The 15,386-nt window shown below is 43.8% G+C and overlaps 1 protein-coding gene and 1 long non-coding RNA gene across 11 annotated transcripts in view; one reads left to right on the top strand and one right to left on the bottom strand.

Moving 5' to 3' along the window:
• Positions 1–15,386, bottom strand: part of LOC107387037 (RIMS-binding protein 2) — a 63,376-nt gene that overhangs the window by 35,892 nt on the left and 12,098 nt on the right. For all 10 annotated transcript variants that reach the window (XM_015961782.3, XM_054730909.2, XM_054730911.2 and 7 more), the window contains 4 exons: positions 5,663–5,770; positions 5,248–5,376; positions 2,705–2,881; positions 1,993–2,175 (listed from right to left, as the gene is read on the bottom strand). In XM_015961782.3, the coding sequence (XP_015817268.3) occupies positions 1,993–2,175; positions 2,705–2,881; positions 5,248–5,376; positions 5,663–5,770 (597 nt within the window). The remainder of the gene's footprint in view (positions 1–1,992; positions 2,176–2,704; positions 2,882–5,247; positions 5,377–5,662; positions 5,771–15,386) is intronic.
• Positions 1–15,386, top strand: part of LOC107387039 (uncharacterized) — a 38,177-nt gene that overhangs the window by 14,041 nt on the left and 8,750 nt on the right. The gene's annotated exons all lie outside the window — the stretch shown is intronic.

The following is a 15,386-nucleotide window of genomic DNA, read 5'->3' as shown; positions in this document are numbered from 1 at the left end:
CAATACAACTATTAAAAATGTTATAAATCATCTTGCTGATTCAAAACAGTGTGCTTTTGAAAAGTCTAATAATAATAACGTAATTAGTTTCTAGTTCGACTCCAGAGCTCAGTCCAAATAATAAATATGGACTAAATGTCTCCACTTACAAGAGACTTTTTCTGATGGTGATGAATACAATTTAGCTTATTTGTCTTTTTTTTGTAGAAATATTTTTAGGAGTAAGATTTTGTGGAATCTTGCTTCCATGCTGTTGGAGCATCCATGTTGAACATAAGATTTCTCCTGGATCTTCTACATTAACTTTGAAACTGGTGTGTGTCTACTGTCGTGTGATGATGAGCAGTAGCAGAAATATTTTCATTATAATAGAAAAGTTGAACTTTGGGTCAGAATGCCGAGGGTTCTTCCTGATCTGAACCCCACAGCAGGTCCCACAAGGTAGGTTCTAGTGCCGAGGCTTACTGCTTCACACTGTGCAGGTCTGCTGTTGCACAGGTGTGCTGCAGGTTTTCTGTAGGATCTAGTACACCCTGGGCCTATGCGTACTAAAGCGGGGTCAGATCCCATTCAGCAGGCCCTGAATGCCATAAGCACATTGTTGTAATCCCCGCGGACTACTGAAACGGGTAACTGGATCACTTCTTTTAAAAGCACCTTAATGGATTGGCCTGGCCGTTGATTTTCTTTTTTTAATGTGGAGTATATCAAACGTTCTGCCCTGTTGTCACCCATTCACTCTTGTCTCAATTATGCATCTGGAAGATCAAAATGTGACAGTTACAAAACCGGGTTCCTGACAGGCTGCCCTTGACCTGGCCTCGTGCTTGCACCGTCTTCCTGATTTGTACTAAAGTGGCCATTAAGGATAAATTAGAGACTTTATCACAGTTTAACTGGAATAAATATCTAAAAAATTAAGTCTTCTGCTGCAAAAAGGTGCGTGTGCACATCAGACTGATAATCTCCCAAACATGTGAGTGCATTCAATATCCCAACACCTTACTACCTACCATCTTGGAAATATCCTCTCACTCCTGATTTCTCTGGACACTGATTAGTTTTTCATTTAGAATCATGCACAGCTTCATATCCACACCAAACAGCCTCATGTGAGTTTAGCTAAAGACAGCCACAACAAACAGCGGATCCCTGCACACAAAGACACCAAAACTGAGAAAAGAACCTACCCCTTTGGTGTGATCTGTGACAACGTCAGGGCCCCCCTTAGCCTGCTAGCTATCCAGAGCAGGATGAGATGGAAAAGTCTTCAGAGCGGCTCTGGTCTTACCTACCACCCAAAACCCTCTCACTGCTGCTACAGCAACAGAGAGCGGATTACTGGACTGTACCATTCTGTTGTTAGAGGGGATTAGAGTTCACACAACATGGCCCCTTTCTGGGTGTGCGTGAGCATGGCACTAGGAGTGTGTGTGTGTGTGTGTTCCACAGATGAGAGATTACCACAAACGGCATTCTCAGCTGAGCTCAACAGGAAGAAATTTACTTCACGGTCAAAAAACTAAAAAAATAAAAAAAGGGTCAGCTAAAGAAGATCTGTACATAAAAGATATGAAGGTTGTGTTACATAAAACAATTTTACCTTTAAAGTAAATCACAACGTCTCTTTTATGTCAGACGTCCAGCGTTTCTGATGCATAAGGAAACGTAAGAAACAAATTCATTGGATATGTGGGATTTTGAAAAGTAACATCACACTGAGTGAAAAGGGACAGATCAGTGTGAAACCCCGAGAGGATCAGAGAGCATGACTTTGGTAGCTTTGATCAGGCCCAATGTAAAAGCAGGGAATCGCCTCATTATGGCTGGCGGCCGATTAGTATGGAGCACAACGACAATCCATTATATAACGCAGCCAAACAGCACCCGCTCTAATGTAAACATAGGTTTAGGAATAATTCATAAGTGTATTTTAAATTTTAAATCACAAGTTGAAAGTAAATCCACTGGTCAGTCTGATGAAGAGCTTACCTTCTCCTGCCCCGCCTCCTTGGCGTTTTCTTCACACCTCTGTGTGTCTCCGTGGTCGGAACTCTGGTTGTGCTGCTGCCTGCACGAAGTGACCGACAGCTGCCTCTGGAGCCGCAGCACCTCCTTCTGAGACTCCCTGAGAAGGTTTTCATATTCCACCCCTCTGGACTGAACAGTCGAGCCCTGATGCAGCATGGCAGCAGAACATCACCATTTATTATCATATTTTTACAAATTCATTTACTGTTGACCTGAAAACAGTTCAAGTGTCTCATGTGGTAAATATAAAGGTTACTAAAACATAAAGGAGGTTTGCAGATGTCAAAAACTTTAAATTAATGTGATTTGATCTTTATGGTTGTACACCAACATTCCCACAGCTGATCCCTATTAGAACCTTTTATTATTATAACCAACAGAGGTTCACATTAATCAGCTCCTGATTACAAACAGGCAGTGTGATGGGCAGCCTGTTCCTGCACTGTCATCTATCCAGACATCAGCAATGACGCAGCCTTTGAAATACAGGAGAAATGGGATGAGCAGTACACCTGCTGGCCAGCAGAGGGCGAGGTTGAGGCATGAATAAACTGAAATGGATCTGATGAGAAGAGTTAAAGGTGCAAGATTTAAAACTTTAGTCCTTCAGTTAAGAATGAACCCATTAAAATGACTTTAGGTTGAGAGAGCTCAACCTTTTCTCTTAAATGACCTGATTTGTGCGGAGGTGAGCTTCCAGCTCCCTGCAGTCGTCCTGGAGGGCAGCAATCTCTTTGTCCTTAGATAGCAACGCATCAGCATGCTGGGCCAGGTCACGAGCTCGCTGACGGGCGAAGGCTTTCTTATACTGTTCCACTGAACCAGGTCTCAGCAGGGACGGGGAATTCACCTAGACAGGAGGAACAGATTTCAGAAGCATGTCTTAGGACAGGGGTGTCAAACTCAAACGGGGCCAAAATGAAACTCTGGGACGAAGTTGCGGGCCAAACTTAATATTTTTTGAAAAAGTGACGGAAAATTTGCACATTTTCTTAATCAACATATATGCAATTTTGAACCTTTTAATTTGGAAACAAACATATTTTTGCATTAACACTGTGGAATAACCAAATTACACACGAGCAAGTCAGTTTTAAATAAAAGGCATCAGTAGTATTCGTTACTTGTGGTATATTCAGCATTTTTAAAATCTAATCAGGATTTATGTTTTCTTGATTATTCATTTTTCTTATTTTTTATTCTCCTTTTTTTCTCCTGTAATAAGTGTCATCGCTGCTGTGACATCTAGCTTTCCCCACTGAGGAACAATAAAGGGATTTTCTATTCTATCCATCTATCTGCAGCCTTTCCACTTCCTGTTTACTGTAGGTTAAATCTTTTCTCACGGGCCACCAACAAAATAAAAATATAATTTTATCTTAAATGAAAATGCAACACCTCACCTGTTAACTTTCACGTTTTGGAGCAGAAAAAGAGCATAAAACCAGCATATTTAAAGCTCAGTTTGCTGCACTGGTTTACTGTGATGCTCACCTGTTCCAGCCAGATACCTGCATCATGGGGTTGATCTGAGCTGAGGAGGAGACTCCTGTTGTTTTGTTCATCTTCATCATAATAATGACAACATTAGATGACAACAGGTGCTCACATAGGTTTGTGCTGATGAACATGTCTGAGCAGCTTGAGCACGTTGTTGTGTGTCGGGGACGAAACACAACCACAGCAGCCACAGAGTCGTGCTGATTTGAGCGTGTCGCTGCTCGCTGGAGTTATATCAGCTCTGTCTGGAAGTTAGTTGAAAAACTTTCTCTTTCAGTCGTGAACACATTACTGAGCGGTTAAAATCTCAGTTTCTGGGCTTCAACGTCGGCAAGTAGCTGAGTAAACTCGGCGCTGAGTGAGAGGAGTGTTTAGTTTGTCCGAGGCAGCGGAGCTGCAGACACCGGCAGCAGGCGCTGGAAAAAACACAAAGGAGGGGGCGTTTCGGCTCCGCGCTAACGCCCCAAAGCATCATGAGAGTTGTAATCTTTGCGGTAAAATTGGCCAGCGGGTCAGTTTTAATTTATTTTTGATATTTATCTCGCGGATGCGGGCCACATAAAAATGCACCGTGTCTGACACGTGTGTCTTAGGAGATCAACGATGGTAAACTTCACAAATGGTTTGAAGATGGGAGGAAAAAATATTCTACTAGATAAGATAATCATGAGTCACATGTGTAGAAAGTCTAACTGTGGTCTTAGAAAAACCACCTTAGTCCATAACAGGTTTCATCGGTCACCTCAGAATGAGGACAGCGTTTTAATGGCTGGTCTCTTTTCCTTGCGAGGAGCACAAGATGAAGAGGAAGTTCAAAGGGTCTCCTTCAGTCAGTTAAACAGAAACATAACCGGGGATTATCTGAAAGAACTTATTCTGTATTTCTCCATTTAAAAGGATTTTTCAAACATCTGAATTGTGCTTATGTTAAGAATATGAATGGATTCTCATGTCAGTTCTCTTGTTCGCTCTTCCTTCTTCCATCTCAGGAACGTTGCTAAGCTGAGTCCCATTCTGTCCCGCTCTGAACTTGAGACAGTTCTCCACTCCATCTCCTCACGCTTAGACTACTGTAACTCTCTTTTCACGTGTCTGAGTAGAACCTCCCTGAACCGTCTACAGGTGGTTCAGAACGCCTGTGCTCGGCTTCTGACCAAGTCCTCCAAACACACCCACATCACCCGCTTCTCCTCCAGCTTCACTGGCTGCCAGTCAACATCAGGGTTCATTTCAAGATCCTGGTTCTGGTCTTTAGGGCCTTACATGGACACGCACCATCTTACATTGGTGATCTTCTTAGTCCCTACACCCCCAGCAGGTCCCTGAGGTCCAGTGATCAAAGCCTACTGGTTGTGCAGCACCAGGCTAAAGACCAAAGGTGACAGATCATTTGCTGCTGTTGCCCCCAGACTCTGGAACTCTCTCCCCCGAGCCTGAGATCAGTGGACTCAGTGGTCTCCTTTAAAAAGCAGCTGAAAACTCACTTGTTCAGGCTGGCTTTGGTGTGATCTTATTCTGCTCTTGTTCCCCCTTTCCCAAGATCCACTGACTTCCCTCTTTCCTATTCATTTTCCCTCTCCCTTTCCTTACGTAAGGATCCTGGTGTTTGTCATCTCATGTTTGGCGAGTCCAACTTGTGATAAAACACCGACAGCATATTGATTTGGACAGTAGTGTGTAATAATCTGTCTGAATGATTTGAAGAGGCTGGTTTACCACTCTGAGGTTGGCCTCCTGGAGTTTCCGAGCCCTTTCTTCCAGTCTCTTAGCAAGAACAGCCAGCTCAGTGTTCTTCCTCCTCAACCGCCTGACCTTCTCCTCAGTCTCGGGGGCGCTGCTCTTTTTCTAAAGACACAAGATGCTTGATCATAGAGCTAATACTTCCTTGTGTGTGGTTAGTTTAAAGATAGGTCAAGTAGAAATCATCCATCTGCAACAACTGGAGATTAAATTGACGGTGAAGTTATTTTTTCTGGTGTTTTATAAAATGAATAAATGCCTGTAAAGAGAGAAAAAGGAAGTGCAAAATCATTTTAAGTGTTCTGTGGACCTGTCCTACTTTCTACAAAGCCTTTCATCAAGGGTACACACACACACACACACACACACACACAGTTATTTTTAGTCCTACCAGCAGGCTATTCTCCTCCCTCAGAGTGTTGCAAGTCTTCTCCAGCTTGTCGAGTGCTCGCAGGAGTTCGGAGTTCTGTCGCACCAGGAACCCGTAATCTGTACCATTCTGAAAAACAAGCACAAGAGGAACACTCATTTTACCAACTGAGGCCTTTTGTTTCCATAAACACCAAGAAAACACAATGGTATCACTATGTGTTTCTAGAGTGATTGGTTATTTTTTACAGCTGCAGAATTGATTATTCAGTTACAGAAAACGCTCTCTGCTGTCAGCGGCTGTTGGTTAAAAGCTCCCTGACTCGACTTTTCATTACACAAACTCATTCAGTCTACGACTGCCACTAGAAAATGGCTTAAATGCATCATCTCTGCAGGAAAGAAAGAACATTCACACTGTGTCCTTGGGAGAGATGAACCAAACTAAAAGAACATTTAAGATTTCAAACACAGTTTTAAATATCACACAGCTAATGTACTCAAATTTGTTTTGAAGCAAACATCCGGTGGTTCAAGAGATACAGTACAGGCCAAAAGTTTGGACACACCTTCTCTTTCTGAGTGTTGTCTTTATGTTTCATGATCACACATTTGATTACATTGATGAACTTCAAGAGGTAGTCAACTGAGATGGGTTTCCAGCAGGCTTGAAGGAGCTCATCAAGAGAATACCAAGAGTGTGCAAAGCAGTAATCAGAGCAAAGGGTGGCTATTTTGAAGAAAATAGAATATAAAACATGTTTTCAGTTATTTCACCTTTATTTGGTTAAGTACATAACTCCACATGTGTTCATTCATAGTTTTGATGCCTTCAGTAAGAATCTCCTAATGTAAATGGTCATGAAAACAAAGAGAACACATTGAATGAGAAGGTGTGTCCAAACCTTTGGCCCGTACTGTACTTTTCTAACACCACAAACAAACATAACTTCAATAAATTCCATTGCTTGACCCCCCCACCCCTCACCCCCCCCCCCCCCCCAATACTAATCACAATCATCATTTTGAGACTGTACCACCCACCACTAGTACTCAGGACATCATAAATCACCTTAAATGACTTCATTTGTCTCCAAATGGTAAATGGCCTGTATTTGATATAGCGCCTTCTAGAGTCCTGGAACCCTCCCAGGGGCTTTACAACACAATCAGTCGTTCACCCATTCACACACACATTCACACACTGGTGGGGATGAGCTACGATGTAGCCACAGCTGCCCTGGGGCGCACTGACAGAGGCGAGGCTGCCGAGCACTGGCGCTACCGGTCCCTCCAACCACCACCAGCAGGCAACGTGGGTTAAGTGTCTTGCCCAAGGACACAACGACAGCGACAGACTGAGCGGGGCTCGAACCTGCAACCTTCCGATTACGGGGCGAGCACTTAACTCCTGTGCCACCGTCATTTGTCTCCAAGATCAACAAGTTCTGACTTTTGAGGTTAAACCTGTTTTTATGTGTGCTGAATGAAGCCCAGAGAACTGGAAGATTTGTGGGAGGTTTGTAGTTCATGCACATGCATGCACCTCCCTCTCACAACATTTCATTTTTGATTTTCGGAAGCGTGCAAGACACAAAATTAAAACAAAAGCAAGAAAAGCTTTGAGCCATCCATATTCAGATTTCTGTAGTTGGAGTGTGCCTGTGAAACACCCTGTTACAGGTGCTTCACTAATGAGCTGATTATCCTGTGAGCTCTAAGTGAAGAGACAGCTAACGGGAGCAGCAGTCAATGTGGCAGGTCATCTGTGTGGTAATGAAGAAGGTAATAAGGGGTTAACAGCACGTGGATGATGAGAACTCACATCAGCGTTCTGTTTAAATGGAAGTGAGGCCAGTCTGCTTCAGTGTCAGAGGTTCTGTAATGAGCCCTGAGGCTGGGGGGGGGGGGGGGGGGACACCTGCCACACACGATGTAGATGCTGAAGTAACAGAAGGTGGAGAGACAGGGCACAAAGAGGAGATGGTGGGGTTTTCCTGAATGAAAACAGTGACTTTCTGTCTGCTTTCAGATGATAAGGAAGCAATCTGGATGTTCGTATGAACACCTGCAACAACCCACTAACAGATGATGACATCAGCAGAACCTGAATTATCACCGAGCAAAGATTATGACAGAAGAGCTGCGGTTTCTGCTTGGAGGAAGACGTTAAACGCTTCCTGCGATGTGTGTTGCTCCAGGTTCAGACTTCATACTGACCTAAAACATCCCACTGCTACACTGACAAATAACACTGGACCATATACTGTTGAGATTTTCGCCCATAAAAGTTATCAAACCGACTGACCTTTTATCAGGTTGCCTTGGAAACGGTGATGATGGGTAATCTGGTGGTTCCCTAGAGGGTTTTTATTACTGCTCCGCTTGTTACACAGCCAATACCGAGAACTACCTTCACAATAGTGTGTGTGTGTGTGTGTGTGTGTGTGTGTATAGTGTGAGCGCTTGCATTCTATTGGTGAAACAGGAGAGAAACTCTAGCACTATCAGTCAATATTTTGACTGAATCATTTACTGAGCTGAGATAATGTCCTTGGGCAAGACACTTAACCCACCTTGCCTGCTGCTGCTGCTGGTCGGAGGGACCGGTGGCGCCTGTGCTCGGTAGCCTAGCCTCTGTCAGTGCGCCCCAGGGCAGCTGTGGCTACATCTTAGCTCATCACCATCAGTGTGTGAATGTGTGTGTGAATGGATGAATGGTACACTGTAGTGTAAAGCACTTTGGAGTCCTTACTCTGAAAGGCGCTATACAAGTGCGGGTCATTTATCATTTACACGGTGGAGACTTAATTAGCTATCAGTTGGAGGAGTCTGAATTTTGCTGCAGATCAGGATGATGATGCTAAAACACCATCCTGTCAGGGAGAACTCAGCCTCCCTCCTGATTCTAATGATTCTGGAGACCATCCATGTTGACTGATTGTTTCTCAGGAATCATACTGTAATTCACCGGGTGCATCTCCTAAGGATAGAGGCAAATGCTGGCTCTTTCTTCTTTGGCGACCACAGGAAAGGGGCCGCAGGTGGTGAAGTCTTCCCCAGGCCTGCAAGCATATTAGTATTCAGTGGGTTCTGCTCTCACACAGCAGCTCTGTTCTCATATGGACCTGGCTCAGTGAAGCAGGGCAGATGTAGCTCAGTAGCAGGAGGGCAGGGGTCCCTCCACAAACGTCTGTCGGCGGAGTTGAATCACGAGCTGGGCAGACAAGCCCAAAGCTCCCATGCCACTCTCCTCTCTCTGCGGTAAATGTGAATGCTCAGATAATAAAAATGCACGACTGCAATTTATTCAAAAGTGCATAAATGTTATTTTAAATGAGTATTATTATTTGTTATCAAACAACTGCAACTCGCACAAGGACACTGATAAAAACATATACTTTATGTAATACGATCTGAGTTTTATATGCAGGCTGAATGTGAAAATTGTCTTTAACCGCCATTTCCTGCATTAGAAAATAGACAGGCAAACGGTCGAGTCAGAAAAAGTAAAAGAAATCTATGTCACGCTGCCATCTTGGCTCGCACCTGGGGACAGCTGTATTTATTTTAGCAGCCAGGAACAGCGAACGTCTCAGCTAGTAGAAGCTAACTGTTAGCATTAGCAACTCCACAACATGGCAGAACTCCTTTAGGCCTGTGTTATTTGTGGATAAAACGTCAGCGTTGCAGAGTGAACGGAGGCAGCGAAAGAGTCGTGATCCAAGGCTCCAAATCCTGTTGATTTTTGCCGCACTCATCCAGCTAACTTCTACTCAATGACAAAGGAGCGCCGGAGCTTTTATTTCCACAGAGAACAACTCACAAGAAATGTATTCATAACAGAGACCACAGCAGATTCATTTCAATAAAGAGTGTATGCTCAGTCTAAAATTAATCACAGATGTTTAGGAAACTGACTTCGGCCAACAGTCCTGTGAGATCTTAGTTTAAGGATTAGATTTACTGACATTTGGACAAATTAAGTAACAATACAGATTATAAATACTAACTTAAGTCAATCTCAGGATTTTTAAATGGCACACACCAATTTCAATCAAAAATACTATAATGCAGGGGTCCTCAATTACAATAGTCTGAGGGCCACTTCAAAAAATGACCCAAGGCAAGAGGTCCAGGGGGTGGGGTGGGGGGGCGCTTAAGCCTGAAGCCTGATTTATGCTTCTCCGTCTACGTCAGTGCGGAGACACGCAACGCCATTATCCGTCCTTGTGTAGGGCTCCGGCAGGCACGCAAGTACGTACGGAGTCGAGCCCACTTTTTTAAACATCCGTCGAACGAGACGGATTACGCAAGCTTGTGATTGGTCAGGATGCCGCTGTTGTTTACAGCGCCGCCATTGCAAAGAGAGCCGAGGATAACTAGCGGCAGACATGGAGAAGCTTGAAGAATACCTCGCGAAAAAACTCTAAAAATATGAACATTTAATCCTCCCGTGACTGGAGGAGTGAAAAGATGCGCAGCAGGCGTTTTATTTGTGGACGGAAATGACAGGAAACGTGGGTTTAGAGGTGGGGAGCGCATGAAGAGGTGGGAGAATGAGAGACAAATATGTCCGTGTTAAAAGTCTCTTATATACACAAAAAACACAATATAAACACACGATCTTGGACTGATACATGACAGGATACCACAGAACAGCGCTACGCCTTCTGTTGTCCTGCCGGGCAATTGCTTTGCAACACTCTCCAGGAGACGGAGAAGCATGAATCAAGCCTGGTTTATGCTTCTCCGTCAGCTCCGCAAGGGACAGGCACGCACGGACTGACGGAAGCGTTGTGCTCTCACACTTCTCCGTCTCCTGGAGAGTGTTGCAAAGCAATTGCCCGGCAGGACAACAGAGGGCGTAGCGCTGTTCTGTGGTATCCTGTCATGTATCGGTCCAAGATCGTGTGTTTATGTTGTGTTTTTTGTATATAAGAGACTTTTAACACGGACATATTTGTCTCTCATCCTCCTCCACCTCTTCATGCGCTCACCACCTCTAAACCCACGTTTCCTGTCATTTCCGTCCACAAATAAAACGCTTGCTGCGCATCTTTTCACTCCTCCAGTCACGGGAAATTAAACGTTCATGTTTTTAGAGTTTTTTCGCGAGGTATTCTTCAAGCTGCTCCGTGTCTGCCGCTAGTTAAACTCGGCTCTCTTTATGTTTTTGAGGGCGCAATGGCGGCGGTGTAGACGACAGCGGCGTCCTGACCAATCACAAGCTTGCGTTGTCCGTCTCGACTGACGGATGTTTAGAAAAGAGAGCTCGACTCCGTCCGTCCTTGCGGAGCTCTCCAGCAGGCCCGCAAGGACGTTGCGTGTCTCCGCACTGACGCAGACGGAGAAGCTCTGTTCTGTACCTCTTCTTCGTTAATTTAATGAGATTTTTCTGTCCTGCCATGACAAAACCGGAAAATTAAACATTTCCCCCGTTTCTTCCTGTTTGCTAACTAAGGCTGCAACATTAGAAACATACCTAAATGAGCTGTTTGGCGATGTGAGTATCAACAAAAACATGGAGCAGATTATTAAAATTTCAGAGATTTAGCTCTTACATATTCATGAGGCTGCCCTATCAGACCGTTCTTTTGTCTGTGATCGGCGCAAGCTTTTGTACGCCGTATGCAAATGTCTGGTTTCACAGGAACATCAACATCAGCATCTTCTAGCTGACAGCTACACCCCCACCCGCCCCCAAACCTCAGAGGAGTCTGACTACAAGACAAAAGAAACAGGCAAATACACACTCATGAATTTATACATCTATTTCTTTAAAGCTCGGATTAAAAAATAACATCCTGATTATTGTTTCAAATCAGAAAAGACCGTCTGAATTTCCACCGCCCAGCTACTGATGCAATTAGAAGAAGAACAAGAAAATATAATTTCTATAGCGCCTCTCAAGATAAAAATCACGAGGCGCTTCACAAAAACAAAAAATGTAACAATATAAAAAGTATTTAGAAAATGTTTAAAAATATATTAAAAAGGGCAAAAATAGGCAATTGTGATTTAAAAAAATGTTAAGAAAGAGAGAGAGTGAATAGGAAAGAGGGAAATCAGTGGATCCTGGGAAAGGGGGAGCAAGAGCAGAATAAGGAGAGGGTGGTGATGAAGATCACACCAAAGCCAGCCTGAACAAGTGAGTCTTCAGCTGCTTTTTGAAGGAGACCACTGAGTCCACTGATCTCAGGCTCAGGGGGAGAGAGTTCCAGAGTCTGGGGGCCACAGCAGCAGATGATCTGTCACCTCTGGTCTTTAGCCTGGTGCATTGCACAACCAGTAGGCTTTGATCACTGGACCTCAGGGACCTGCTGGGGGTGTAGGGACTAAGAAGATCACCAATGTAAGATGGTGCTTGTCCATGTAAGGCCCTAAAGACCAGAACCAGGATCTTGAAATGAACCCTGAAGTTGACTGGCAGCCAGTGAAGCTGGAGGAGAAGTGGGGTGATGTGGGTGTGTTTGAAGGACTTGGTCAGAAGCCGAGCACAATTAAACCATCTATATTTCACAGATCAGTATAGCTTCTTGTTAAGATTTTATGCATGTCAGCAAAATACATGGATGCCATTTTCTCTCCTTACTTTGCCTTTAAATCTATGTTTCTTGAAATTTACCACAAATCTGATCATCTTTGTGTAAATGTGCTGTTTCTAAGATATTTTTTATGATGGAAAGATCCAAGTTAGCCAAAACAAACAAAATGCTAACAACTGCAAAACTTTGTAAGCTGGAAGCAGAAAACCTCTTTAAAACACACACACACACACACACACACACACACACACTCTCTCTCTCACACACACACACACACACACACACACACACACACACACACACACACACACACACACACACACACACACACACACACACACACACACACACACACACACACACACACACACACACACACACACACACACAGCTGTTTGTGGCTCATTTCATTAACAGCAGATCCCTCCCCATCCTCATTTATAAGTCATGAGGATTCACTCTCAAGTGCACTCTCAATTCCCCTCTTGTATTTATCACAACTCATCTCCTCGGGATACCTGACGGAGACAGATCAGGGGGGTTCCTGTATGGGGAGAACAATCCTGTTAGTCCCCCCAGGCATTCTTCAGTCTCCCTCTGCCACCCATCAAACACCCCTCTGGTTGGGGTTGTGCAAGTTTGAAATTAAAAGCTTCACTTGTTTATTAGTTCTAGATGAAAGACAATGTGCACGCACTTAGACTTTAAAGATTTAATTTATGAGTGCAGCCTGGTTTAGATTTGGGAAATATCATCTAAATTATGTCAAGAGGTTCATTTTTTTATGTCTCTTGTCAAAGGTGCAGGTGAAAAATAATCAATATGGAGTCATGTTGTAAGTAGGTTAGTGGTGGGTGTATACTACTACCCTGGGCTTTGACAATTACAACACAATGATACTAACACAGCCCTCAAAATCCATATGGGCGTGGAGGCCTCATCATCTCATAGGGCTGCACATAAAAGCCACAATCCCCGAGCCTCCAAGCAAGGTATTAATAAAGAGTCAGGCCTGCAGAGAATTTCTGGTTTTATAAAAGAAAAAACTAACATGAGGAAGGGTCACCAAATTATTTCATTGCAGTTTCAGCAGAAAATGGATAAATAGGAGACTCAAGGAGGCGGAGATGATCTCTGTTGAAGTCAGCAGAAAGCTTTAGAAGAAAATAACCTTTCATCTTGTCAAAGAAATCTGCAAATGCATAAAAGCCCATCGACCCCCCTGCAGCAAATTCATTTGTGGAGATTTAGAGGAGCGAGCTACTGGACCTAGTTCAATATTTAAAATCCCTCTGACCATCACCATAAAGAAAGCCTTTAGTGCATTTAAGTGTGTACGTCAGGCCACACCATCACCTGCTAACAAACAACTAGTAAATTTGTAACGTGTATGAAAAACAGTGTGTACCAGCGCCTTTTTCAATATTACTAATTAAAAGAAGAAAAAACTAATTTGAACATGTCACTCGGCCAGTTTCAACCTAGTAACTGCCCCAGGGTCACTGAAATCCGGCAGAATTAAAAGAGCACAACTGTGATAGACAAATACAACAACCAGACCCACATGGGCAGAGAATTCTTTTTAAACTAGAAGACTTGTTCAAATGCACAAATACTTTTAATAAATAAATAATGCATCCGAAAGAATTAAAAAGGTCTGTGGGTGAGCTACAAATGTGCTGCCAAATGCGAGCGTGCCTCTACACCGAACCATCCGACAGGAGAACGTAAAAGGATGTAAATGTCTCTGATTGGCAGAATTAGCAAAGGCAAAAAACTTCTTTTTAAAGGGCTTTCTTCAGTGGCATGATGTAGTGACTAATCATTCAGATTTAAGCACAAAAACAAAACAACAGCACAAATTCTAAAGCACCTGCTAAAAAGCCAATTCAGCCTCGTTTGGGTTCAGTCTGACGATTCGGTGATTTATTAATTAGCGCTGTAGCAAAGGATGAAATAAATGAGTTGTGAAAGCACGTTTTCTATATGTGTGCTTGTTTTGGTGGTGTGTGTGCGTGCGTGCGTGCGTGTGTGTGTGTGTGTGTGGAGGGGTAGCTGGATGTGAGACCAGTGTTTCAGACCAGCAAGATTCCCCGTTGGGAGTTTCCTTACAATCAGCACACCTGAAACGTCATCAGCTCCAAACTAAATCTTTGCACTTGTTGTCTGTTGGCAGTGTAAAAGAATATTGATCCTGCCCTCCTCCACACTCATGCTGACAGATCTTTACTCAGCGTGTTTTAAAAGCAGCAACTAGGAGAAATGTGATTTTAGGGTCAGGGTTTGGGCCAAGCCCCTACAATGCGGGACAGAAATTGAGGCCAACGCGGAAGTGAAATAAATTGCAGTTCCACCCTCATCCGCTGTTCTTTGCGATATGCATGTTGTGGAGCCACACAACATGAGTTCATAATGCTGGCGCCATCTGCTGGATAGGTAGCGCAATATCGGCCATATCGGCCGTCTTTTTGCCCGATAGCCGATAGTGTTAATGACCCCTATATCGGCTGATAATATCGGCCGGCCGATATATCGGTCGGGCCCTAGTTTGGACCCTAACCCACTGGTCCTCAGGGCCACAACACCTAATTCAGTGGTTACCTCCTTAGCCCTGTCCTTGTATGACTCTCTTAGGCCTAGTTCAAACTAGGGTTGTCACGATACTAAAATTTCAAACTCGATTCGATACTGGGGGGAAAACTCGATACTCGATTTCGATGCTATTTAAAATCACTAATTTATTGAACAAGTTTATTCAAAAAATAACATTCCTCAATTTATATTGCAAAAATTAAATGTTAAGAATTAACTCATTCACTGCCAGCTGTTTCCTGATCACTAACGGCCTTCGCTGCCAGCGTTTCTCACCGTTTTTACTGTTTTTTTAAGAGTCACAGAACGTTGCGCGCTAGCATGATGTCGATGCCAAAACAACCTAAACAAAGAGGAGACTCACCTCTTACATCAGGAAGAAGCCGTGTGTTTCGAGCGTTATCCGTTCTTTCATAATCCGTTGTCGAATTGTGATCGGCAGACGCTTCTCCGGTTCGCGCCTCACTTTTTTTTACAGGAACGGCCCAAAACGATCTCCTAACACATGGATGGTCTGCTTCCTGATCACGTGACATGGGACATATGCGGATGAAGATCGGCTTCAGGGCTGAGATGTTTGTTCTCTCAGCGCGGGGGCTCGTTCCA

Source organism: Nothobranchius furzeri, chromosome 10 (genome assembly GCF_043380555.1).
Source record: "Nothobranchius furzeri strain GRZ-AD chromosome 10, NfurGRZ-RIMD1, whole genome shotgun sequence".
In the NCBI taxonomy this organism is placed as follows: Eukaryota; Metazoa; Chordata; class Actinopteri; order Cyprinodontiformes; family Nothobranchiidae; genus Nothobranchius; species Nothobranchius furzeri.
The sequence above is the reverse complement of the archived record's forward strand: the minus strand, read 5'-3'. Positions and strand labels throughout refer to the sequence as shown.